The following is a 26,879-nucleotide window of genomic DNA, read 5'->3' on the forward strand; positions in this document are numbered from 1 at the left end:
GCCGGATGAGCAGAAAATGACAACGCAGCCTTATTAACTCTTTCCCCACCAGTGTTTTTGAAAAAAGTTGCATTTTTGATTACTTTCACAAACATGTCATGGCCCCCAGAATATATTGTTGTATGAATATATGAACATGCAATATATAAAAATAAAAGAACAGAGCCTCTGGTTTAAAAAAATATTTTATTTTAGCTTCATGCATATTTTTTTGTAATCAACCCTTGAATGTGGGTCAGTTTGATTAAAATGCCTGTTTACAACTTCATGCGTTTTCTCTGATCGGACAGACCAGGTGTAAATGGAACTGTTTTAGCAAAACAGATAGTTATTCGATCAGTAAAAACTGAATTGACCAAAAGTAAAAACTGTATTGATGAATTGACTGTAAAAAGGCCCCAAAAAAATCAATATTTTGAACAAAAAGTTGAGAAAATCACGTTTTTTTTAGGGACTACGTCCAGATCAGTTTCGGAACGATGCTCAAACACATGATCGAGTCCATCAACACTCCCAAAGCTTCACAGTCCTGTAACATTTCATTCAGTAACATCAGGCAGTTTTGATTTATATGCCGTTTAATGTTGATGATTGTGATTTTACATATGCATAAGCAATGCTTTTAGTGCTTGTTTCTGCTTTTTTCCGCTTGTGTTTTGATCTGGAGAGTCTGTACTCTTTCAGAAGATGTTATAGCGCTCCCTACAGTGAATACAGATCAGTGTTGGGGAAAGAGTTAAAAGGAGGATTGTTGAATGTTTCAGTCTGTCTAGAATGCTGTTGTAATTTAGGTTTTTTGTTTGTTTGTTTTTTTGATAGGCATCCAGCAGTGCTGGTAATCTAGGTGTCCTCATTCCTGTAATCGCTGTGGTAAGACACACACTCTTACTCGCACACTGACTCGTACACTCACACACACTTACACATTTACTCTCTCACACACATATACACACACACTCGCATAGACAGACACACTCTCACAAACTCACTCACACACACACATTTACACTCTCTCTCTCACACACACTTACACATTTCCTCTCTCTCTCACTCACACACACACACACACACACATACACACACACTTACACATTTACTCTCTCACACACACATATACAAACACACTCGCATAGACAGACACACTCTCACAAACTCACTCACACACACACATTTACACTCTCTCTCTCACACACACTTACACATTTCCTCTCTCTCTCACTCACACACACACACACACACACATACACACACACTTACACATTTACTCTCTCACACACACATATACACATACACTCGCATAGACAGACACACTCTCACAAACTCACTCACACACACACATTTACACTCTCTCTCACTCACACACACACACACACACACATACACACACACTTACACATTTACTCTCTCACACACACATATACAAACACACTCGCATAGACAGACACACTCTCACAAACTCACTCACACACACACATTTACACTCTCTCTCTCACACACACTTACACATTTCCTCTCTCTCTCACTCACACACACACACACACACACATACACACACACTTACACATTTACTCTCTCACACACACATATACACATACACTCGCATAGACAGACACACTCTCACAAACTCACTCACACACACACATTTACACTCTCTCTCTCACACACACTTACACATTTTCTCTCTCTCTCTCTCTCACTCACTCACACACACACACACACACACACACACATGCACACACACACACACACATACACAATTATAATAATATTATAAATAATATAAAATTATTGTAATATTTAAATGCCAAAGAAAACCTTAAAATTTTTTCTAGTGTTGTTTTAGATAACTAAATAGTCTGAGTTGTTGATCACATTAAGTTGAAAATATAAGTAGCAACATTTTATGGGCCTGTTTCACGTCTTATATAATATGCAAATGTTAATGGAAAGGGAAAATGTTTTCTTATTCACTCCCCTTAAATTATTTATGAGCTCTCTGAGGACAAGCATGCTTATGAAGATCAAAGAATAAATTTGCAGAAAGCATAAAAATAACTAATCAAAGATTTTGTCTACATAACATTAGATTAGATCTTGCTCTGTTTGACATGAGATCCTGCGTTGTGTTAAAAAAGCAAGATCTCTATCTGGTCTTGTTGGATGAATATATATTGGACATGAATGTCCAAAAATCGTAATTAGGTCTTGAGCATTTGTGGTTGGACTTTAACATTCCTGACAAATATTTACTTGGCTTGCAAAATGTTCTGCAATGTTGTTGGTGTACTCGAGTGTTGTTTTTATGCACCCTTTGAACCGATTTCTTCAATAAACTAGTCCTCTGATGCAGTTTATTTTTCAACATGTTCTGTCTCAAAAATTCACAGACGTTTATCATTTAATGAATTTACAGTCTTGGTCAGAATTATTGGCACCCTTGATGAATATGAACGAAGAAGTATGTGAAAATAAATTGCGTTGTTAAACAATTGCAAATGGGGGGAAAATCTCATTATGAAATAAATTATTTTCTCTAATACACGTTGGCCACAATTAAGGGCACCCTTCTATTCCTTATATTTTATTCAATACTATATTCAATATTTATTCAAAATATTTTTTGTAACTTCTTTTCGCCAGCTCTGAGTTGTCTTCTATAATGCCTGAGTTTGGAGATCAGAGAAAATTCCTCCAATCTTTCCTCTTCAGTTTTCTATAGGGTTCAGATAAGGGAACTGGGACCGTCATACCAGAGCCTTCATTTTGTGATCAGTGACCCATTTCTGTGTTGTTTTAATGTTTGTTTTGGATCATTGTCCTGATGGAAAATCCAACTATGGCCCATTATAAGATTTCTAGCAGAGGCCGTCAGGTTTTGATTTTATATCTGTTGGTATTTGCTAAAATCCATAATAACATGTATCTGAAAAAGAAGTCCAGGACCTCCAGCAAAAAAATAGGCCCACAACATTAAAGATCCAGCGGTATCCAGTGGGCATGGGGTACTTTTTATCTCTGTGTGCAATGGGTTTGCTGCCAAAAAACTTTCTGACCCCAAGACTGAAATTCTCCATCTGTGATCATTTGAGAGTCTTTGGACACTCAAACTTTTCTCCTCGCTGTGCATTAGGACGATATAGACACAAGTCCTTTTCCAGGCAGATTCATAACATTTCATGTTGATTGGAACTTCTTAATTATTGCCCTGACGGTGGAAATGAGAATTGTGTATGGTTTAGCTATTTTCTTACCGCCACTTTCTATTTTGTGAAGTTTAACAATCTGTAACTGCACATCAGATTTATATTCTTTGATTTTAGCCATTTTGATGGAGGATTAAGGGAATTTGGCCTTTTGTTTTCTCATATTTATACTCCTGTTAACATTATTTCATGTTCCTAGTTAGCATGGTGTGCTAAAAAAAAAGTTAATATGAATGGGAATATTCTTCAGAAATATTGTAATCATAAGAATGTCTAGGGGTGCCAATGATTGTGGCCAATGTGCATTAGAGAAAAACATTTTTTTAATAATGTGGTATTTTTTTTTTTACTTTCAATTCTTTTACTTCAAAAAATGGTTCGATTTTTGCAAATGTTTTGAAGGAAAGATCAAAGGATAAACAATGCAGATTTATTTTCACAGCCATCTTTGGTCATATTTACAAGGGGTGCCAATAATTCTGACCACGACTGCATTACTTTACAAAACTCAATTTACTTGATAAACAAACACAACCATCATTCTTATCTGTTTTATATCTGGCTACTATTATTTAATATCATTTTTCTGACTAACTTTTTAGTTTCATTGCTGTATAGTGATGCATTGGCCGTTGCATGGCTGTATTGTGTTTGTGTGTGATTAACTCTGTGAAGGGTCTACCACACGTCCCATGAACACAACGCAGCCGGTGCGATGCTCGTAGATGAGGAAGAGAAAGGGCCGGTCCACCACAAACCGCGTCTGTGTTGATAAAGGCATGAATCCGACGTGTGTCAATGCTGCGGCCTCTGTACCTTCTTCATTCACTGTAATGGTGCCCTGATGCTTAAACTGAGAGAGAGAAGAGATTACAGGAATGAAGGGTATAATGAAAGATCAAAGAGTACAGGTGAAACTTGAAAAATTTGAATATCATGCAAAAGTTATTATTTTGATGATTTTGGCTTACAGCTTATGGAAATCCCAAATTCAAAATCTCAGAAAATTTGAATACTACATGAAATCAATAAAAAAAATGATTTTAAATACAGAAATGTCGGCCCTCTGAAAAGTATAATCATGCATATGAATTTAGTTATGTATACTAAATATATTAGTTTCACCTTTTAATTTGGATTACTGAAATGCATGAACTGTTGCACGATATTCTAATTTTTCGTGTTTCACCTCTATGTATTTATAAGAGGCGTAGGCGAACTAAAGTGCTCTCAACATAACAGTAAAAAGGTCTGTTTCTTACATCTTGTGATGGGTATTTAATTGAAAGTCAGGCTTATGTGCAGTAAAATGCAAGATTTTGTGAAACAAGCTATGAGTTGCATTCGTTTTGCACGTGTCATTCATTCAATTACCCAGTTGATGATGACCTTCTCGGAGGTCATCGAGGAAAAGTCGCCCTTTTCAGTGAACAGGTCCGTCAGGCCCATTTCCTTCAGGTGGTCAATCAAGTCATAGTTCTGCTCCAGCTTAAACCGAGGGAAAACCACCTCGCGAGTCCTGCCCGAGACGAGCACAAAAAGAAAAGTTTGATTGTTAGAATACAACTGAAGAGTGATTTAGCCAATTAGGACGTGTTCCTGGATTGACATTTTTTTTCAAATCATCATAATCAAACTCTCTGAACATAACATACCACTAATAGTCTGAACATAATGTACAGCGCTTACACAATATACAATACAGATTGTTTCAAAGCAGCTTACAGTGATAAACGTGACAATAAGGATCAATAATGCTCTTCAATTCTGCTCTATAGCAGCTCTAAAATGGACTATAGTGTCATTTTTTTCAGTCAGTTCAATGTTGATTCAGTTCTGTTCAATAACTGTAAAGTTAATCAACTATGAAAGGAGATCAATTCAGCTATAAGCAGCTCTACAGAAGACAATCGTTCTTCAACAACGTTCAGTTCAATAACAGTGTCTGATGTAAAATTCAAGTCTAATCAGCTATAAAGCAGCTCTGCAAGCAGGAGTTTCATCATCCAGCTCAATTCAGTTCAAGTTTTGTTCTCATTCTGTAGTGTCAGTGAAGTCAGATCAATAATATTACTGAATATTATTGAAATCAAAGGAAAATAATTGGTTAAGAATGATTGGTTTAGAAACTTAACCGTAGAATCTGAGTGTTATTTCAGGACCAACAATAGTTCGGATCCTACTTTGTTCAGCACTTTAAGTGATTGAGTCAATGACATTAAAGTGCCTTGCAGACTTGGTCAGACTAGTGTTTTATGGTGCTTTACCGGTTGGTCATGTTGTTAAGCCACTTGTTGATCAGGGTTGGGGAGATCTCCTGCTCCAGGGATCTCATTCCCGAGAGTTTCTGAGGAACGGCGATGAGCATGCTGATGTTCCCGGTGTAGGGAAGCTGAATTATGTCGCAGTTGAGCTCGTGGTCGGCCGCCGCCAGGTAACTCCCTTTGTTCTGCATCATGGGAACACGCACCTGCTTTTTCTCATTGACACGGAATTGCCGGTAGTGTGTCAGTTCCTTTGGGAACTTCTGCTCCCACGTACCTGCGTTTGTTGGGGCAGTTAAAACATGACATTGTGGTGTTATTTTTGAGCTTTATGTAATATTATTTTTGACTTCTTTGACCATTTAACTATTTTTCTATCTTTGACTTGACTTTTGACTTCTGATCTGTTGGAGTAGGGGTGTCCAATCGTGCTCATGGGGGGCCACTTTCCAGCAGAGTTTTGCTCCAGCTCTAATTTAACACACCTGAACCAGCTAATCAAGGTCTTTAGGATATCACCAGAAACGTCTAGGCTGGTGTGTTGTAATGAAGTCTGCAGGAAGGTAGCCCTCCGTGAACAGGGTTGGCTTCTTTGATCTACAAGTTTCCCTGTTGAAAAGACAAAACAATTGTCCTGGTTTATGGTTGTTTGGTGCAAGTCTAGTTAGCATAGCTATGAGGTTCGCAAGCAAAACTTCTTGTAGTCAATAAGGGCTTGCGCACCAGGTAGCAATAGGAACTAGTCACCAGGATGGTTCCCGAGAACTAAATGTTCCCCTAGGGAAATATTCCTGGTTGCATTCTCACTGGCAGTAGGAAGTGACGTGAGCTGGCCGACAGGGACATTAAGCGTTGCATTCAATGAAGTCAACAACTGGAGAATGGAGGACGTCGTGATCGGAGATGTGTTTTTGTATAAGTGATGCGATGGAAAGAGCAAAAAGGAGGATGAAATCTCCTTGCGGTGCTACATATCATCGAGGCTGAGAAAAGAACTGTTAACATTAGCTATCTGAATATGTCTTATTTATGTCCATCGTGGAGTTTGTTCATGAAGTAAACTCTGCGTTTACACTGCTTTTTAAAAATGGCGAGCACTTGCGTCACTGGTAGTTCCTATTGTGCTGGGTTAAACCCTAGCATTTGTTCCCCAAAATGCGTTCATAGAATTCAATTCGTTCCCAGTTCCTGCAGTGCGAACACACCAAAAAGTGGATACTTCCGCCATTAGTTCAAGAAACTATGAAAAGGTTCGTCCGGTGCGAAAGCCCCTACTGAGGCTGGTTAACCAGGTACACAAGAAAGACAATCCTTGTTTGACCAGTCTAGTAACAAAAAGGAAGTCTATGGAAGTAAAATAATGCCAAATGTTTCTGAAACAAAAAGCCTGTTGAATTGTACTACTTGAAAAAAATATGCATTGCATTAACCCTGCTTGTATTTTAATGCATTGTATTTTTAGGGCTTGCATTTTTATGTGCTGAAATTTAGCATGGTTGAATATTTAGGCTGCGAATATTTAAATTCAAAACATTTCAAACACATTTTCATTAGTAAAATTTAGATAATCCATATTCACCTTTCATATTTCACTTCCAAAATATTCAAACTGATTAAAAATACAACCTATAATATTCAACAGGCGGTTTTCGGTTAATTTTATTTTGCTTTGCAAATTCACTTCCACAAATTCAGTGGTTCAAATTCGACAGTAAATTCAACGTTGACGTCCAGGAACTGCAGGAAAAGCAGTAGATTACCGAGCATAATCTCCATCTGCTGTTAGTCGACCTCACCAGCAGGAGGTGCAAGCGCGTGTTGTTGGCGAAGACCAGAGCAACAGTTAGAGCAAGCCATTCATTCATAAAAACTCATTTACAACAATTGAGCATGCATTAAGTTTTTTTGTGATGATTATCTGGGTCAGTATATATGCGGAAAAGATGATAAAGGCACAAAAGCTGTTTTTATGTTTCATTCATTAACTTCATTGTTACTTTCCTTGTGTTAGGCTAAATGTTATCAACTTTTTCTACCATGAACGGGATTATAATCGGTTTCCCTCTATACCTCATCATACTCAAGGATTCCCCTTCCATCAGGACAAAACGCTTAACGTAGCTTAATGGACTAATACAGTGATATAAAAGACCAAACTCGCACCCTATTGGGGAAGTATGCCTACATACATGTTAATATTCCTACATACATGATTAATCTGGGAAGGGTCATAGCACTTTTATATCGTTGTCCTAAATTGTTAGTTTAACTGTAACTTAAGTCCCTTTGGATAAAAGCGTCTGCTAAATAATTAAATGTAAAATTGGCTTGACATTCGCACATTTTGGGACCGTCTCTAAAGTAACATTGGTAGTCCTATAGGCCTAAACGTTTCTAACTTCAATAGCAAACTTCAATTTATTTGAATAAATTGCGCATTATGCCTGACACCTACATGAACACTTTACAGTTGGTTTTATGACTGCAAGTCGTTCTCTTCAAATGCTATTGAAGTTAGAAATGTGTATACCAATGTCGTATGTAACTTTAGAGACGGTCCCTAAATGTGCGAATGTCCAATGTCAAGCCAACTTAAATGCCAGTATCACTGAGAAACGCTCAGCTGTAAACTTTGCGCGTTAAGTTCATATTCTGAGTCCTTCTGCTTGCCTGCGAGTTTGGTCTTTTATATCACTGTATGAGTCCATTAAGCTACGTTAAGCGTTTTATATGTCCAGCAGGGTAATCCTGCCGTATTGAGGGAAACCCTTGCCTAGCCTACTGCGTGCAGCACAATCGCCGCAATATAAGGTCGAGGCAACTAAACAACCAATAGATATGTCAAACTCAAATGTAACATTGGATCTGTAGGCCTATACATCCGCATCGGGGGAATAACATTATAATCTCGTTCACGGTAGAGATGCATGCAGGCTACACAGGGAATGTAATAGTGAAGACACTGAATTTCACATAAAAGATAATAATCACCGATACACTTACATTGATGTAAATTAGTTTATGAATGAATGGCTTGCTCTAACCATAGATATTATGATGTCTATGGCTCTAACTGTTGCTCTGGTCGTCATCAACAACACGCGCTTGCACCTCCTGCTGGTGAGGTCAACTAACAGCAGATGGAGATTATGCTCGGTAATCTACTGCTTTTCCTGCAGTTCCTGGACGTTAACGTTGAATTTACTGTCGAATTTGAACCACTGAATTTGTGGAAGCGAATTTGCACCGCGAAATAAAATGGACCGAAAACCACCTGTTGAATATTATAGGTTGTATTTTTAATCAGTTTGAATATTTTGGAAGTGAAATATGAAAGGTGAATATGGATTATTGAAATTTTACCAATGAAAATGTGTTTGAAATGTTTTGAATTTAAATATTCACAGATTAAATATTCAACCATGCAAAATTTCAGCCCATAAAAATGAAAGCCCTAAAAATACAATAAATTAAAATACAAGCAGGGTTAATGCAATGCATATTTTTTTCAAGTAGTACAATTCAACAGGCTTTTTGTTTCAAAAACACTTGGCATTATTTTACTTCCATAGAAGTCTTGCTGATTAACCTAGTGAAGATGCTGGTCAATTCAGTTGGGCTAAATGAAATGTTGCATTCAATGGTAAAACACAAATTATTTCACATAGTGCATGATTACTTGCTTTAGGATTGATTGCTGACTATACAAATGAATGGGGTTACTGAAGAGTTTCAGACTTTAGGTCTTGACCACCAGAATGGGCTTGAATTGGTTCACCTTTGAAGTAGAGGTAGTTCAGGAGCATCACTGCCATGTTGGGGTCGACGCTCTTCAGCGGTTCCTTTATCAGACCTTTGGTGATTTTCTGAATGCGTTGGTTGGCCTTCACAATGAACGCCGGGTCGGCAAAATCCACAGACTGAGGCTCGGCGAAGTAGTACGTCTTTGCGTCGGCACGGAAAGCCTCCTGTACGTTTACGTTGCGTTTCACGTACAGGTCATTAACGGAGCGTAAAGTATACCCGAAGTTTCGTCTGAAGAGCCTGTGTGTGAGTTTGCGGAACAGCTTGTGCACGGTCGAGTTATCGTAATGTGCGCTGGCGTTGACAAATTCGGCAAATCCGAGAGTTTGGTAGAGTTGTTCCTGAGTGGTTGGTCCGGCTCCCAGAGACATCATTCCCATCGCGATGGAGATCCCGACAGGAGCAAAAAGAATATTGTCCGTCTGGTTAAGTCGATTGCGCAGTTTCCGATAAAGCCGAAACCCAAAGCGACCGTTGACGACGTTGATTCGCTGGAGGCGCGATTGCCCGTGGAAGAGCCGCAACAGACGCGCTCTCCGTATTTTGGGGTCACTTGGCTCCGAGAAGAGGTCAAGGTCAGGAGCAGGCGTGGAGATCTCATCTATGTGATCGCCTTCGCTGTAGTCATCCTCACCTTCCGCCAAGATCTTATCGAAGTCCAAGTAGTCTTCATCTTCCAGTCCCTCCAGAGGGAGGTCGTTCGTGACCGTGTTTTCCCGATGGAAGTCCAACGGGATTGACTCAATGTCTGTGTTTCCTCCATCTGAAGAAAATCCACGGGCATCCAGCAACTTTTCCTTGTCAACTCCAGCAAAGTGTGAACTGAGGTCTTTGACCCCAGCCAGAGCTGGGCTACTCAAGAGAGAGGCCACAACTATAACTTGAAAGATCCACATCCTATGAAAAAAATAATAAAACAAGCACACATGGGAACATTGAACGATTGACAGCTTCACTTGCAGATATTACACTCGGAAATCTAACACTCAAAGCTCATACGCATGTTGCAAAATCCAGGGCCGTAACCCCCATAGACACTAATAGCGACATCCAATAGTGATTTTCAATTATTCTTAAAGCTTTTGGTTACTTTCTTAGCTTGATCTCTGAAATATCACACCAGTGTTTTAAGAAATCTTATAGTCTTTTATGCTTGTTTGAGCTGCTTACCTGCTCTTTCCCTCTGGAATCTCTCTGTTTGTGTGTATGTGGACGTCCGTTTGTGGATTCGATCCCCAGCTGGACTTTGAAGTGGCTCTTCACTGATCAAACAGTAGCGAGTTCAAACATTCCTCACAACTGACTTATTTAACCCTTGAAATGCACTCCGTCCATTTAATTCTAGGTGCAAATTACTACAGATATGCTGTAAATGCCTCTTAGGACTTATATTACCCCAGTTAAATGACATGGGGTTAGGACCTGGTACTCTCTCATGGCGTTTGCATTACTGATGTTCAGGTTTTTAACACTCTGATCTCTGATCACATGCCTGTACTGTTTTCTATGTCCCTTCCTCCTACAAGATCGCACATTTCATCTATTGCACAATGGACTCGTTCCTTTTCTCCCTGTTTCCAAGAGGAATTCACTAACTCTTTTAATGAGGTGTGTCTGTCTCTGTCCCTGGAGACACCCTTACCCGACTTGGATGCTGAAGAACATCTTAGTCTGTTTAATACTGTATGCTCTGAGGTTTTAAATACAACTGCTCCTTTAAAAGCTAGAAAGTCAAAACCTAAGACTGAACCATGGCTCAATGATACCATCCGCTCTCTGAGACGAACGTGTAGAAGAGCAGAACGTAAATGGAAAAGTGATAAGCTACAAATCTCTTATGAAATGCTGAAAAACTCCCTCAGTGCTTTTCGGAAAACTATGATATCTGCTAAGTCAAAGTATTTTTCTAATTTAATGTAAAAAAATCATCATAGTTCAAAAGCCTTATTTTCTGTGTTAAAGTCTGCTCTCAGTCCTCCTATAGTTGTGATTTCAAATCCTTCAGTATCATTATGTGAAGGTTTCTCAAGGTTTTTCTGTGAGAAGATCACCTCTCTAAGATCTCAGTTGCAATCATCTGCTAATGTCTCGCCTGTACTGAGTTGTTCTTCACCCATATGGAGTGTGTTTAACCCTGTTTCTCTTCTATCTCTCAGAGAAATTGTTGATCATTTGAAACCTTCCTTCTGCTCTCTTGATGTTCTCTCTCCGCGTATCTTGAAACAAACTTTTGATTCGGTTGGAACATGTTTGCTGTCTCTTATGAATAAATTCTTGAGCACAGGGACTATCCCTGATACACTAAAACAAGCTACTGTTACACCTTTGCTCAAGAAACCTTCACTTGATGTTAGGGATTTTAATAACTTTCGACCTATTTCTACCCTTCCTTTTATCACAAAAGCATTGGAGAAAACGGTTCTCAATCAACTCCAATCTCATCTTAGCGCAAATCAAATTCTTGAAACTTTCCAGTCTGGTTTTAAGCCTCTGCACAGCACAGAGTCTGCTCTTTTAAGAGTTTCTAAGGATATACTGTTAGCAACCGATGCTGGCGACTCTGTGATCCTAATACTGTTAGACTAAACCTCGGCCTTTGATACGGTTGATCATAAAACTCTATTATCCCGACTAGAATGCTCTGTGGGCATCCAGGGAACTGTCCTCAGCTGGTTTAGATCTTATCTAACAAATAGAAGTTTCTCTGTTAAACTGGGTAATTTTTCTTCCTCGCCAGCTCAACTCTCCTGTGGAGTGCCACAGGGGTCTATTCTCGCACCCATTCTTTTTTCCATATATTTACTTCCTCTGGGCTCCATTTTCAGAAAGCATAGCGTATCATTTCACTGCTATGCAGATGATACACAAATTTATTTCCCTCTGAAACGCAACAAAGATACTGCACTAAAATCTCTTTTTGCATGCATAGAGGAAGTAAAAATCTGGTTTTCTCAAAACTTCTTATTTATGAATGAATCCAAGACCGAGGTTATAGTCTTTGGCCCCCATGACAACTATAATAGCAGCAACATTGATCTGGACTATCTTGATCCAAAGTCATCTTGCATTAAGAACCTAGGTGTTCTCTGGGATCAAAACCTGAAATTTGAAAAACAAATCAATGCGGTGATTAGTTCTTGCTTTTTTCAGTTACGTCTTCTCTCTAAAATTAAATCCTCCCTTTCTGAGAAAACACTAGAGATTGCAATCCATGCGCTCATTACATCGCGGTTGGACTATTGCAACTCACTCTACTTTGGCATACCCAAACAGTCTATTGCGCGTCTGAACGCTGCTGCAAAGTTCCTCAAAAGAAAACGCAAATTTGATCATGTTTTACCTATCTTAAAATCACTGCATTGGCTACCTGTGCATTTTAGAATCGAGTTTAAAATTCTTTTATTTGTTTTTAAATCCGTAAATAATCTGGCACCGAGCTATTTGTCTGAGCTACTCTGTCCACACAACCCCACACGAAACCTGAGGTCTGGTGATCAGAGACTTCTGTCTGTCCCCAGATCTCAGTTAAAGAATAGAGGGGACAGAGCCTTTGCTGTTGCTGGCCCTAGGCTGTGGAACAGCCTTCCGGTTTACATCAGAGCTGCTCAATCTGTAACTGTTTTTAAATCCTCTCTTAAAACCTATTTTTTTTCTTTAGCTTTTAAATCATCGTGAGCTTCGGTCATGAATGTGTGGTTTGTCTTTGTTCTTTATCTTGTGTATTGTTCAGCACTTTGGTCAGCCCTGTTTGCTGTTTTTAAATGTGCTATATAAATAAATACAAACTTGAAACTTGAAACATAGGGTTAATTCTGATATCCCTGACAGCTGTATTAAATGTAATGAGGAAACAATGTTTCATTCTAAGAAAAGGTTTTTGATGTGATTTGCGAACTGACTGAAGAGAGTTTCTCCTTGGAAGCGAAATTGTGCTTATTGCATATTTACCCTTTAAATTTAGTTGTAAATGTAAGTTTATAGAAGTTGTTTAACATTGGAAAAACAGATCATGTGGAATGTTAAATAATGTTGACTGTAAACAAATCCTTGATGTGATAAGTTACAGATACTGTATTGATTACTGTAACACATTTTTTTACTTGATTTTTTTCAAATATTATTTATTTATTTGTATAATTATTACTTTAAGTGTTTTTATTTTAAAAAATTAAATTACCTTTTTTTTAATGTTTTTTAAAAAAAACAACAAAGAAGAAAAGTGACGGCACACAGTGCTTTTTTGTAGAATATATTCTTTCTAAAGAACTACCATTAAACATTTAACTAACGTTTTGATAACGTTTTTGTATTTAAAGCATTTAATTTGCTGTTTAATTTCACGTAGCTGACCCGCCGATTGCCTGCCATTAAGGAGGCCAAACCTCGCCTGCAGAAGCTCTTTAGAGATTTCTGGCTCTATTCTGTGGTCATGGGTTTTGCTGTGGAAGGATCTGGTAAGGAAATAAAATCATCACCATCACTGACAGCATTTAAACATGAATTCACCACGTACACCATCAGAGCGTGTCCTTCTCTCTCAGTATTACTACAGAAGTGTGTGTTTGCCTGTGTTTTAGGTCTGTGGCCTGAGGAATGGTACGAGGGAGTGTGTGAAATCGCCACTAAATCGCCACTGCTCACGTTCCCCAGTGGAGAACCGCTGCGTTCAGAACTCCAGTACAACTCGGCACTGAAGAACGACACAGTTACTCCGGTATCCAAACGCTCTCACTGTCTCAGTGTTGTTTTACAGCTGTGTTAAAGGCAGGGTAGGTAGAAATCAACCTACCCTGCCTTATATATTCTAACATGAAATGTTAGAATATGATCTGTATATTATTCTAATGTTGATCTAGCTTAACGTACTTGGTCTCATACAGCCAACACACAACCTAACTAACAACATTCAACACACTCAAATGCCGTTTAGTGTGATGATACTGTAACTGTTAGAGCAAGTGAAACAGCGCTGCGTTACCTCAAGTTTAATTCGTCTAATAAACTGATCTGTGTGAGTATTAATTCAGCACTTGCGTGTAGTTCGGTATAATGAAATGTCCTTATTCTTTTATATCCGTGGGACTCGTCTAGCAATCGTGCCCTTCTTCAAACCACAGTCATGTTAAAAACATCAATGTATTCACACATCTATAAAAATCCATCAATTTGACGACAAGATCCATAATTCTGCTTAATGTGGAATATACGTCATCGATATACGCCTTTGTTATTGTAAGAGGTTAGCGACCCCTGGTGGCGAAAAATCCTGCATATTGTACCTTTAACTCTCCTTAGTTTTTACCAAAACAAATAAGAAAAATGCAAATTAACCCTATTTATTTCTGAGGAGTTAACTGGATGCCATTCACTGAACATGCAACGTGTTGAAGTTATGTAGCACACTATTGTTTGACACTTGCATACTGTTTTACAGTAGTAGTATACAGTATATACTAATTTCCCATTCTAAAGAACTTGTTTGTTATATAAAATCCTCCTTTTTTGAAGGCGGAGTTGAGTGAACTGCGCAGCACCATCATTAATTTGTTGGATCCGTCACCGGAAGCCGCCGCCCTCATCAATAAACTGGACTTCGCCATGTGCACGTACCTGCTGTCGGTCTACCGGCTGGAGTATATGAGGTTAGACACGCTGGAACTTTCTGTTTTCAGTCTTTCTGACTTCCTTTAGAACAGCTCCTCTCATTATCCTCCTAATTTGGACGAACAATGGGAGTAAATTCAGTTAAACTGTAAACAATCAGCGAAAGGTTTGCTCTTAACTAAACGTTTAAAGATGGAGGAAAACTAACTTCATAGCAAACATTTTTTATTTAAAAAAAAAAAAGACATGAAATTACTACCCTAACCAGTAGATGGCGGCACAGGAGCACTGATTGGCTTATTAGCCATTTCCACTCCCTAATATATGGAAAAAAGTAGGAAGTCACAGCAATTACGTAGAAAGCAAGTAAAGACTGCTCTTTTTATACCGGTATTCACTGAAGCCGTCGGTCAGTTCAGTGTGATACTATAGAATAACAATGGTACATTTAATACGAGTAGAATTTTTACATTAGGTTTTTGCATGTTACTCTTGTTAATTCAAGTTATGTGATGTCAAATTTCCAGTAATCAAACATGTAATATAATTAGTAACTGCCCTCATTGATGCAAAACAATAGTAATTTTATGAGTAAATTACCTTTATGATAAACAAACCAGAAGTGCCTTCCATTTTGTGTGTGTGTGTCTGTGATTTACCCATCTCTCTTTGTTCTGTCTCACTCTGAGTTTTATCCTCTCTCTCTCCGTCCTCCACAGAATGTTGCACTCGAACGATGCCGACCGCTTCCAGGTGATGTTCAGATACTTTGAGGACAAAGCCATCCAGAAAGACAAATCAGGTCAGAAATCCGACAGAATTTCATATGGTTGATTTAAAAAATCTCTAAATGTTTTACCACTAGAAGTAAGCATGTGTAAAAATCTAGTTGCAATTATTCAATGCATGTTTTCCACACTGTTTTTAATTAAATTAACGTGAAGAATCATATTTATTAATTTACATTTTTATGCACCAATATGATAAATAGCAATATGTACCTACATTATTTTTTTAGCAGAACATTTTGATATGAGAAATACAACACTCTTAGGAATTTTATATATATGAACAGGTGTTAATTACAGTAATGTTCTATAAATGTGATTTACCTTTTGTTATTATATTTTTATTAATTATACATATTAAAATTTGTATTCATTATATCATCGAATCAAGAGTTTTGACTCAATTCATTGAAATCGAACTGATTTGTGGAAATTAAAAAATGGAAACTCTAACTGTTATTGAATCTCTCTCATAAAACAAATGATTATGAAACTAGTTTAATCACTTATCTTTAGGAAACCAACTTTTGCTTAGTATTATGTAACTAGCTAAATAATTGCAAATATATTGCGAATATTCAATACAACACACAGCCCTAGTTCTGACTTGCTTTGCGTCTTTATCTCCATCCAGGCATGATGCAGTGTGTGATTTGTGTCGGTGATAAAGTCTTTGATGTTTTCCTGCAGATGATGGCTGAGAAAGTGAGTCGAGTGTTTGAAGGATCTCTGAATGCAGTATTGATCGCTCATTATTGATAATGGCTTTGCGTTCTGTTTCAGCCCAAGACTAAAGAGCACGAGGAGGAGCTTGAGCGTCATGCTCAGTTCCTATTGGTCAACTTTAACCACACCCACAAGAGGATCCGCAGAGTTGCAGATAAATACCTCTCAGGACTTGCCGAAACGTAAAATGACTTTCTGCCAAACGCTATTGAGCTCCCTACCTAGACAGCATATTAAAGCATCACTTATGATGTAAACTCAACAATTTCACCCAATATTTGAGTATTCCTTGTAGTTTTTTGTTTTTAATGCTTATAACTATCAGAGTATAGAGTTCCACACAAAATCTGCAAGCACTGTGAGTTTAGGTTGCTTTTAACTTGCTTTTGAAAAGACAAAATGCAGCCAACGTCTTCCCAAACTTGTTTAGTATTTTTATTGCATTAGTATCATTGCTATAGTAAAATATATTTGTATTTTCATTGATTGTAATGATTTATTATCAATTATATAATTTAATAATTATTATTATGTATTATTAGTAATTAAAATTACGCTTATGATTAATAATAAATGTAAGAGTTATATTCCTATTTGTTTCTCACACAAAAACAAACTAAAAGCTAAAATCTATTGAATCGTAATAATAATTATATAAAAAATGATTCTGATATCATTTTTTATTATTGACTCATTTTTTATTATTTTTATTGCAGTAGTATTATTGCTATAGTAAAATATTTATTTATTAATTTAATTAAATTAATTTAATAATAATTAAAAAAATGATTTTTAATAGTATTACTGCTATAGTAAAATATTAATTTATTTAGTTGTAGTAATTTAATAATAATAATAATACAAATATTTTTTGGTATTTTATTACATTAGTATTATTGCTATAGTAAAATATTTATTCATGAATTTAATTATATGCATTTAATAATAATATAAATAATAATATATGATTTTTAGTAGTATTACTGCTATAGTAAAATATTTATTTAATTATATTAATTTAATAATTATTTAAATTGATTTATTTGCAATAATAACAATAATATTTTTATTTTTATTACAGTAGTATTACTGCTACAGTAAAATATTTATTGCTTGAACACAATCTGTGAAATCTGTGTTTGTCGTGTAGGTTTCCTCACCTGTTGTGGAGTGGGAGAGTTTTGAAGACCATGTTGGACATCCTGCAGACTCTCTCTCTGTCCCTGAGCGCCGTCAGTACAACACAACACAACACAACACAACACACACGTGACCGGTATAATGTTTACTCATGTTTACGCTCTCACATGTCATTCACTTACCCTGACCTCATGTTAAACAGGACATCCACAAAGATCAGCCGTACTACGACATTCCCGACACCCCGTACAGGATAACGGTCCCAGACACGCATGAGGCGCGAGAGGTGAGACGGAGCCTCAGACATGAAGGTACTCGCCATCGGAGTCCAATGTTTTGAAATGTTGTTTGCTGTCCAGAGCATCGTGAAGGACTTTGCCGCTCGCTGTGGAGAGATCTTGAAGGAGGCCATGAAATGGGCCGCCTCCGTTACCAAGTCTCATCTCCAGGTGAGCTCTCGTCACACACTATACACTAGGCTGGATGGCTTTGCTAAGAGCAAGGAATTTAATTTCCAGACGCTGATCAGTGGCAGGGGCGGACTGGCCATCTGGCATACTGGGCAAATGCCCGGTGGGCCGACGTGCTTTTTGGGCCGATACAAATTTTTTTTTCTTAACGGCCCATAAAACTCGTATATCGGCGCCCCATTCATTTTGTTTTGTTTTGCTTAATTTGCTTTATGGCGGTGTAATGCATTGGTCAAATAAAGTCAGCGTATTTTTTTGTGTGTGTGCGTGTGTGCCTCATGAAGCGCATGTAAGACAGAGAACACTTTCATTGGCCTGTTTCAGTAAGTCAACCAATCAATTCTCAGTGTGGGTGGGCTTCTGAACATGTATTCCACCCCCCCTCCCCCCGCTGACTACAACGAGAAGAGATGTATGTTGTGGGCCAGTCTGGGCCAAAATGCCAGGGCCGATTAATTTTTTTTTTGTGTTTTTTTTTTTGTGTCCCAGTCCGTCCCTGGTAACGGGTAATTTATGTTTACATGCACAACTTTTGTTTCATTCGTAATGAATTCAGTAGATCAATCTGAATGTAGTGTTTACGTGAATGCTAAACAGGGTTTATGTGCGCGTTTATTTTACAAGCTTCAAATCGGAATTCATTTTTTGACGTGCACACACTGCACAAATATACAGAGTTTCCCACTGTTTGCGCATAATAACTATTCTCCTACATTGGTTGGTGGACTGGTGGGCCGTTGTCCTGCTCCATTTAAAACACACAGTGAAAGGAGGATTATAGATTAACGGGACACTCATTTATACGACACTTTATTCAACAGGAAGAACAGCTCGTTCAGCGCGGCACACGTCATTACGCTGTTTCTACATCATTGCACATTTACAGTCCTTCAGTTTCAATTTGATCAAGTGTTTACATGTCCTTGATCAGATTAGAAAAGGATGTAAGGAACTCAGCTTTCTGGAAATATTAATAATCAATAATATCTTGTTATTATTAATTATAAATATTTGGGTCAGTTAATTGGATTAACTTGATGTGGCTGAATTAATATTACAATCAATTAATCAGTTCGTCCAAAGAACTATTTTGATTATTAATTTATTCTAAGAAAAGGGTATCTTCCATGGCCACAGAAGAATAATTATTTCTTCGCCTGTACAGTACTTTGAGCCAGTAGCAAAAACCGTGATCGTAAAGTGACTTGTATTGCAAACAAAACAGAACCAAATACATATTATGTACAAGTTTTATTAACTAAATATAGATATTTATATGAATATAAATAAACTAAACAACATACACACATGAATACATAAATAGGTTAGTGATAGGATGAAATTGGAAACCGGAAGAGGGTCTATGAGAAGAACCATCAGAATTTCATTTTCACATTTCATTGAATTGAATACTTGCATTTGTAATGGGAACAATTCTTGAAGTTGTTGAAAATTGAAGTCGTTGATGGTTCCGGCAGTGTCAAGTGGAAGTTGGTTGAGCGTTCTCTTTCTCCAGGAACGCATGACTGGTTTGGTGAAGGCCTGGGACTCTGTTGAGGCCACGCCGAGCACCCAGGAGAAGTGAGGAAGTCAGAAGGATGGGTGATTGGAGTCGTTGTTGGTTGGAGTCTTTGTTCCAAAACTCTTGAGATTGTCCTTGGTTCTTTGTGAGAGAGTCTTCTCTCTCCTGCCTGAGCCCATATCTGGTTGGATTGAGGCCTGCTGGGCCCTGGGGCCCCCGTGGAGGGGGAAGGGGGTTCTCCAGTAACACCAGAACAGTGTTGCGGCTGGATGAAAGAACTAAGAGAGGGAGATCACATGTGGACTGTCTCTAATAAGGCCTGGAGAAGATCCTCCCCTAAGGGTTGAACTCGACCAATCAGAAAGGGGACATGTCTGAGAGGGAAAGTGGCTCTTAGTTGATTTACGGATCTTTGTCCCATAATATGATTATACCTTCATTAATGCTAAAATAGCTATAACACATCCACACTGCATTCTAGAAGAAGGTTATGTACATCAAAGTGTAAGTCATTAAATGAGGATTATTTAGGTAGGAGGCATTATACAGGTGAGGTTACATTGATCGTTAGTTGGTTGTATACCAGGATACATACCATAATATATACCTAATAGTACACGAGACAGTAAACCATTTACACTGTTTCTTTCACAGTTTTATGCATGTTCATTTATAGATCAGTTAGTCTATGATTAATGCAGCAAAGTCTGTTTTAAAGAGGGTTTCTGTTTCATAGTCTCTCTCTTGAGTATGTGGCCACATTCCTCGGAGGTCGTAAAATCTCCTTATCATGCCCTGTAACATGACACTGTTTCTTTCACTTGTGTTTGTTCATTTGGGCTGTGTGAGGAGTTTCATAAACCTTTGTATATAATGAATAAATAGTATGTGTCTGATTGGTCCATACCCTACAAGGAATAAACCACTCCTTTCAATCCGATCGAAATTGACTTCGAATCGAGCTCAATCGGACAGATTTAGGTGTTTACATGAAGGCCTTTCAGTCCGATTGAGCTGTCAATCCAATTACTAATGCTTATTTGGTTGCATGCAAACGTGTTAAATGGGCTTTTTTTCTCTTAAATATGTGAAGGTAGGGGGCGCCATATTCCTATTTTGCCGTGAGCACTGGATTATCTTTTACCCCCGGCCATGGGTGTAACGGTACACAGAAGTACCTCGGTTTCGGGGTCACTGTTCGATACGAGTTTAGTACATTTACATGCACGTGACAATGGCGTTTGGACAAAGTTCAATATTACGCTTTTTCAAGAAATCACGTAAAGATGAGCGAGATGGAGAAAAAGAGCCTACTTCACTTTTCCACGAGGAGAGCTTCCCATTTCCAGGACAGGCATATTTCATCTGACTGTAGTAAGACTTCCACGAGTCACGACACAAATCAACACAATGCCAAATGATTTTGTCTCATTATAACAGTGGAAACGAGTGGATCTCTGAGCTGAGTGAGTGAGTGGAGGCGGGGCTCATTTGCATATTCATAGAACCGCGTATACTAAATGAGGCAAGGATGTCGAGTTACATTTGAGACATTTTAAGGCATGAAGAATTTTTTTTCAAGGAAAAAACGTTTAAATATGTAATTTTGGTGATCAAAGATGAGTTTTAAGAGATACAATGATTGACTACTGAGGGACTTTAACTTTGTGTTAATACGTTTATAAACTGCTGTTGCAGCACCTCATCATAATTTTTTTTATATAAAAAAAACAAGCACTTCTTCTTCCGTAGCAGAAGGATTTATGGGTTATATTAGCCTCAAAAGCTTTCACCAGAAATAGTTTACCATCTGGAGTATTTTGGCAAAATATTTGATGTGAATTAGATGCAGTTTTAGTTTTAATCATCCTAAGTTGGAAACCAGTTAGCTGTAGTAATACTGTGGTATTCTGTGAATACCATGTAAATACAAAGGTTTATGCTAATCATGACTGTTCAAAAGTTTGGGGTCGGGTTGATTTTTAATGTTTTTGTCTTTTGCTCACCAAGGCTATCAAAAATACAGTAAAAACAGTGAAATAAATTAGTTCAAAAACATTTTCACATAGAAAACGGCCATTTTGTAAGACTTGGGAGTAATGATGCTGAAAATTCAGCTTTAGTGTCACATGATTTTTCAGAAATCATTCTAATATGCTGATTTGCTGATCAAGAAACATTTCTGATTATTGTTGAACAGTTGTGCTGGAGCCTGTGATGTATGTTTGTCTGTCTCAGGAGTATCTGAACAAGCATCAGAACTGGCTGTCGGGTCTGTCTCAGCACACGGGTCTGGCGATGGCAACCGAGAGCATTCTCAGCTTCGCGGGATACAACCGTCAAAGCACGACACTGGGGGTGAGAACACACACGTCCCACACACACACACGTCTCTATGAGGTGCCCCTAGGGACATTATTCAGAATTGCATGCACATACATGTACTTTTCCTCTCACATACACATATGAAACCAAATTCATTCACATACTATAGTGAAATGCTTTTACAAACACAACTGAAACGCTCTCATACATACAACTGAAAATATTACGCTCACACACACACAACTGAAATGCATACACACACACAACTGAAACACTCACACACACAACTGAAATGCTCTCATACATACAACTGAAAATATTACGCTCATACACACAACTGAAACACTCACACACACACAACTGAAATGCTCACACACACACAACTGAAATGCTCTCACATACAACTGAAAATATTACGCTCATACACACAACTGAAACACTCACACACACACAACTGAAATGCTCACACACACACAACTGAAATGCTCTCACATACACAACTGAAATGCTCACACACACACAACTGAAATGCTCTCACACACACAACTGAAATGCTCACACACACACAACTGAAATGCTCACACACATTCAAGTGAAATGCTTTTACAAACACAACTGAAACGCTCTCACTCACACAACTGAAAAGCATTTCAGTATGTTGTATGCAAGCATTTCAGTATGTTGTATGCAAGCATTTCAGTATGTTGTATGCATGCATTTCAGTTGAAACGGAAGGTGGTTAAAGTCCCCACTCCAGTCCAGTTGGTGGCAGTAGTGCACCTCAAGACGAAGAACTAGAAGCTGTTGAAAGAAGGCATAGTACAAAAGCGCGCCTTTCACAATACAAGCGACCGAAGTTGACCGTTCGTTCCTGCGTGATTTTTTTCCCCAAACCACTTCAGTGGAAATCCCGCCCTGCAGCCGATTTAAAAGTTTTCATTGGTCATGTCAATCACTGTACTGATTGCCTACACCAAACACTGATCCCTAAACCTACCCGTCACTGTAACCTAAACCAATGAAATCGGCTGCAGGGCGGGATTTCCGCTGAAGTGGTTTGGGAAAAAAAATCACGCTTCGTTCCTATGGTTCGTTCGCCCGCCAATCGCGCTACACCAGCGGTTCTCGAAGTGTGTGGCGCGCCCCACTGGTGGGGAATAGAGACGTGACAAGTGGCGCGCACCAAACGGGAGGAAATTTTCCTTTATATGCTCTTTATTCGTTGATGGCGAGTCCGCATAGTCAACTTCATCTTTGCAGCAACACAGAAAACACCAGTTTATTAATAAACAATTAAATGTCTCCTTGCTATTTTTTATACATTCATAATCATTACTTTTGCCGGTTCTTTGTGGCAAGCTTTATGCGTGAGCTTGAGTGCGGCAATATAACGCTCATTATCCTGTATAGCCTATTTAAGTAATTAAATTAATACAATGGGGCGATTTGTCCACTAACGGCTTAAATGAACAGCTACTAGTCGACTAGATAAAAACTTTAGTCGGAGACAGCCCTTATTCCACATATTTTCGAGCCAGCAGAACATTCTGGGTTGCGCGCGCGACCCTGAGCGGAATGAGCGAGCGGAGGAATATTCAGAAATGCGCTCTCTCTCTCCGCTCACATGCTCTAATCGGAACAAAGGAATATTAAAATAATTAATTATTAGTTTATATCTTATACACTGCCCATCATTTTAATCCCATATCAAATGTTATGTCTATTTTAATATGTGTAATATATACTTCTTTTTTTATTTCACGTTTTTAAGTAGCCTACAATATTATGTTAGTCCACATCCCCCAACCAGGGGATGCTATGACGAGTGGCACTTTTATTTATTTTCTATTTTTGAACTTGATACAAATTTTGACACAGCTGCACTTTTATTTTCTTTATTTTTGAACTTGCTGTTATTTGATGTAGATAGTTAATTTGTATTTAGATACAACTTGTTACTATACTGATACTACTTGTTACTTCAATAAATTTAAACATTTTAAGATTGTTGCTTATTTCATTATCATTGGGGCGGAACAGTTTCAGTTGTGTGTGTGAGAGAGCATTTCAGTTGTGTGTGAGAGCATTTCAGTTGTGTGTGTGTGAGCATTTCAGTTGTGTGTGTGAGAGCATTTCAGTTGTGTGTGTGTGAGCATTTCAGTTGTGTGTGTGAGAGCATGTCAGTTGTGTGTGTGTGAGCATTTCAGTTGTGTGTGTGAGAGCATGTCAGTTGTGTGTGTGAGCATTTCAGTTGTGTGTGAGAGCATTTCAGTTGTGTGTGTGTGAGCATTTCAGTTGTGTATGTGAGAGCATTTCAGTTGTGTGTGTGAGCATTTCAGTTGTGTGTGTGTGAGTGTTTCAGTTGTGTGTGTGAGCGTAATATTTTCAGTTGTATGTATGAGAGCATTTCAGTTGTGTGTGTGTGAGCGTTTCAGTTGTGTGTGTGTGAGCATTTCAGTTGTGTGTGTGAGCGTAATATTTTCAGTTGTATGTATGAGAGCATTTCAGTTGTGTGTGTGTGAGCGTTTCAGTTGTGTGTGTGTGAGCATTTCAGTTGTGTGTGTGCGCGTAATAATTTCAGTTGTATGTATGAGAGCGTTTCAGTTGTGTTTGTAAAAGCATTTCACTTGTATGTGTGTGAGCATTTCACTATAGTATGTGAATGAATTTGGTTTCATATGTGTATGTGAGAGGAAAAGTACATGTATGTGCATGCAATTCTGAATAATGTCCCTCGGGGCACCTCATACGTCTCACACAGAGTCTCTCTCACAAACACACACGTGCCACACAGTCTCACACACTCTCTCTCTCACAAACACGTCTCACACAGAGTCTCTCTCAAACACACACACGTCCCACTCACACTCTCTCACACACACACGTCCCACACACACACTCTCTCACACACACACGTCTCGCACAGTCTCTCTCACACGCACACATGTCTCGCATAGTCTCTCTCACAAACACACACGTGCCACACAGTCTCTCTCACAAACACACACGTGCCACACAGAGTCTCTCTCACAAACACACACATCCCACACAGTCTCACAAACACACACGTCTCACACACACACTCTCTCTCACAAAAACACGTCTCACACAGAGTCTCTCTCAAACAAACACACGTCCCACACACACTCTCTCTCTCAACCACACACGTCTCACACACACACACTCTCTCTCAAAACACACACGTCTCACACAGAGTCCCTCTCACAAACACACACGTCCCACACACACTCTCTCTCACAAACACACGTCTCACACAGAGTCTCTCTCAAACAAACACACGTCCCACACACACTCTCTCTCTCAACCACACACGTCTCACACACACACACACTCTCTCTCAAACAAACACACGTCCCACACACACTCTCTCTCTCAAACACACACGTCTCACACACACACACTCTCTCTCAAACAAACACACGTCCCACACACACTCTCTCTCTCAAACACACACGTCTCACACACACACACACTCTCTCTCAAACAAACACACGTCCCACACACACTCTCTCTCTCAAACACACACGTCTCACACACACACACACACACACTCTCTCTCAAACACACACGTCTCACACAGAGTCCCTCTCTCAAACACACACGTCTCACACAGAGTCCCTCTCACAAACACACACGTCCCACACAGTCTCTCACAAACACACACGTCCCACACAGTCTCTCACAAACACACACGTCTCACATGGAGTCCCTCTCACAAACACACACGTCCCACACACACTCTCTCTCACAAACACACGTCTCACACACAGTCTCTCACAAACACACACATCTCACACACACTCTCTCTCTTAAACACACACGTCCTACACACACTCTCTCTCTCAAACACACACGTCTCACACACAGTCTCACACAGAGTCCCTCTCACAAACACACACGTCTCACACACACTCTCTCTCACAAACACACACGTCTCACACACACTCTCTCTCACAAACACACACGTCTCACACACACTCTCTCTCACAAACACACACGTCTCACACACACTCTCTCTCACAAACACACACGTCTCACACACACTCTCTCTCACAAACACACACGTCTCACACAGAGTCCCTCTCACAAACACACACGTCTCACACACACTCTCTCTCACAAACACACACGTCTCACACACACTCTCTCTCACAAACACACACGTCTCACACACACTCTCTCTCTCAAACACAAACGTCTCACACAGAGTCCCTCTCAGAAACACACACGTCTCACACACACACTCTCTCTCAAACACACGTCCCACACAGTCTGACAAACACACACGTCCCACACAGTCTCACAAACACACACGTCTCACACACACACTCTCTCTCAAACACAAACGTCTCACACAGAGTCCCTCTCAGAAACACACACGTCTCACACACACACTCTCTCTCAAACACACACGTCCCACACAGTCTGACAAACACACACGTCTCACACACAGTCTCTCTCAAACACACACGTCCCGACGGTAACCGATGCTGTGCTCTTATGGTAGATGGTTACTGAGGTGGTAACTGAGGTTTTTGGGCAGATTAAGGTAAGACGGTGGCCAGTCTTTAGAATAAAAACATCAATCATTTTAGAAAGAAGATTTATGATTTATGCCCGATGCTCAAGATACATATTGAAATCACTAAATTCAAAAACTGATTGACAGAACATCTGAATATGTATATCATTTGAACATGATGATTTATGTCGTCAGTTTTATTTATATAGCTCTTTTCATAATGCACATTGTTTCAAAGCAGCTTTGAAGATAATATTTGCAGTAAAAATGTATTAAATATTGTCAGCTCTTTTAGCAGTTAATGCATACAGCAATTTATTATGTGAATTTTATGTATGAACTGAGCCAAACGACCTGCTACATTTCCTATAGGGTTCAGTATAACACTGTATGATGTACAGTATCCCACAATGCACTGCAAATTTGACCTTAATGTGGACTTTAATGCATTATAAACATTAACCATATGAATTGCTGTAAAGAAGATTCT

At 38.8% G+C, this 26,879-nt stretch overlaps 3 protein-coding genes across 6 annotated transcripts in view; 2 read left to right on the forward strand and 1 right to left on the reverse strand.

Moving 5' to 3' along the window:
• Positions 1-26,879, forward strand: part of pi4kab (phosphatidylinositol 4-kinase, catalytic, alpha b) — a 91,147-nt gene that overhangs the window by 29,524 nt on the left and 34,744 nt on the right. For 3 of the 4 annotated variants that reach the window (XM_077206932.1, XM_077206931.1, XM_077206933.1), the window contains exons 19-29: positions 820-870; positions 13,617-13,725; positions 13,849-13,985; positions 14,780-14,913; positions 15,595-15,677; positions 16,298-16,368; positions 16,447-16,571; positions 17,540-17,621; positions 17,732-17,815; positions 17,889-17,978; positions 21,760-21,879. In XM_077206932.1, coding sequence (XP_077063047.1) covers positions 820-870; positions 13,617-13,725; positions 13,849-13,985; positions 14,780-14,913; positions 15,595-15,677; positions 16,298-16,368; positions 16,447-16,571; positions 17,540-17,621; positions 17,732-17,815; positions 17,889-17,978; positions 21,760-21,879 — 1,086 coding nt within the window. Of the gene's footprint in view, positions 1-819; positions 871-13,616; positions 13,726-13,848; positions 13,986-14,779; positions 14,914-15,594; positions 15,678-16,297; positions 16,369-16,446; positions 16,572-17,539; positions 17,622-17,731; positions 17,816-17,888; positions 17,979-21,759; positions 21,880-26,374; positions 26,417-26,879 lie in introns of all 4 variants that reach the window. The other variant, XM_077206934.1, reaches the window with a different exon arrangement.
• On the reverse strand, positions 3,620-10,522 carry serpind1 (serpin peptidase inhibitor, clade D (heparin cofactor), member 1). Its single transcript, XM_077206912.1, has 5 exons — positions 10,442-10,522; positions 9,246-10,168; positions 5,471-5,744; positions 4,578-4,722; positions 3,620-4,056 (listed from the first exon to the last, which is right to left on the reverse strand). The coding sequence occupies exons 2-5, from the start codon at positions 10,165-10,167 to the stop codon at positions 3,865-3,867; spliced, it is 1,533 nt and encodes a 510-aa protein (XP_077063027.1). The 5' UTR covers position 10,168; positions 10,442-10,522; the 3' UTR covers positions 3,620-3,864.
• On the forward strand, positions 24,509-26,508 carry LOC143715200 (uncharacterized). Its single transcript, XM_077206846.1, has 4 exons — positions 24,509-24,544; positions 24,641-24,763; positions 25,050-25,115; positions 25,437-26,508. The coding sequence occupies exons 1-4, from the start codon at positions 24,509-24,511 to the stop codon at positions 26,349-26,351; spliced, it is 1,140 nt and encodes a 379-aa protein (XP_077062961.1). The 3' UTR covers positions 26,352-26,508.

The sequence above is a fragment of the Siphateles boraxobius genome, unplaced genomic scaffold, assembly GCF_051911475.1.
Source record: "Siphateles boraxobius isolate OS27281-9 unplaced genomic scaffold, OSU_SipBor_1 57, whole genome shotgun sequence".
Taxonomy (NCBI): domain Eukaryota; kingdom Metazoa; phylum Chordata; class Actinopteri; order Cypriniformes; family Leuciscidae; genus Siphateles; species Siphateles boraxobius.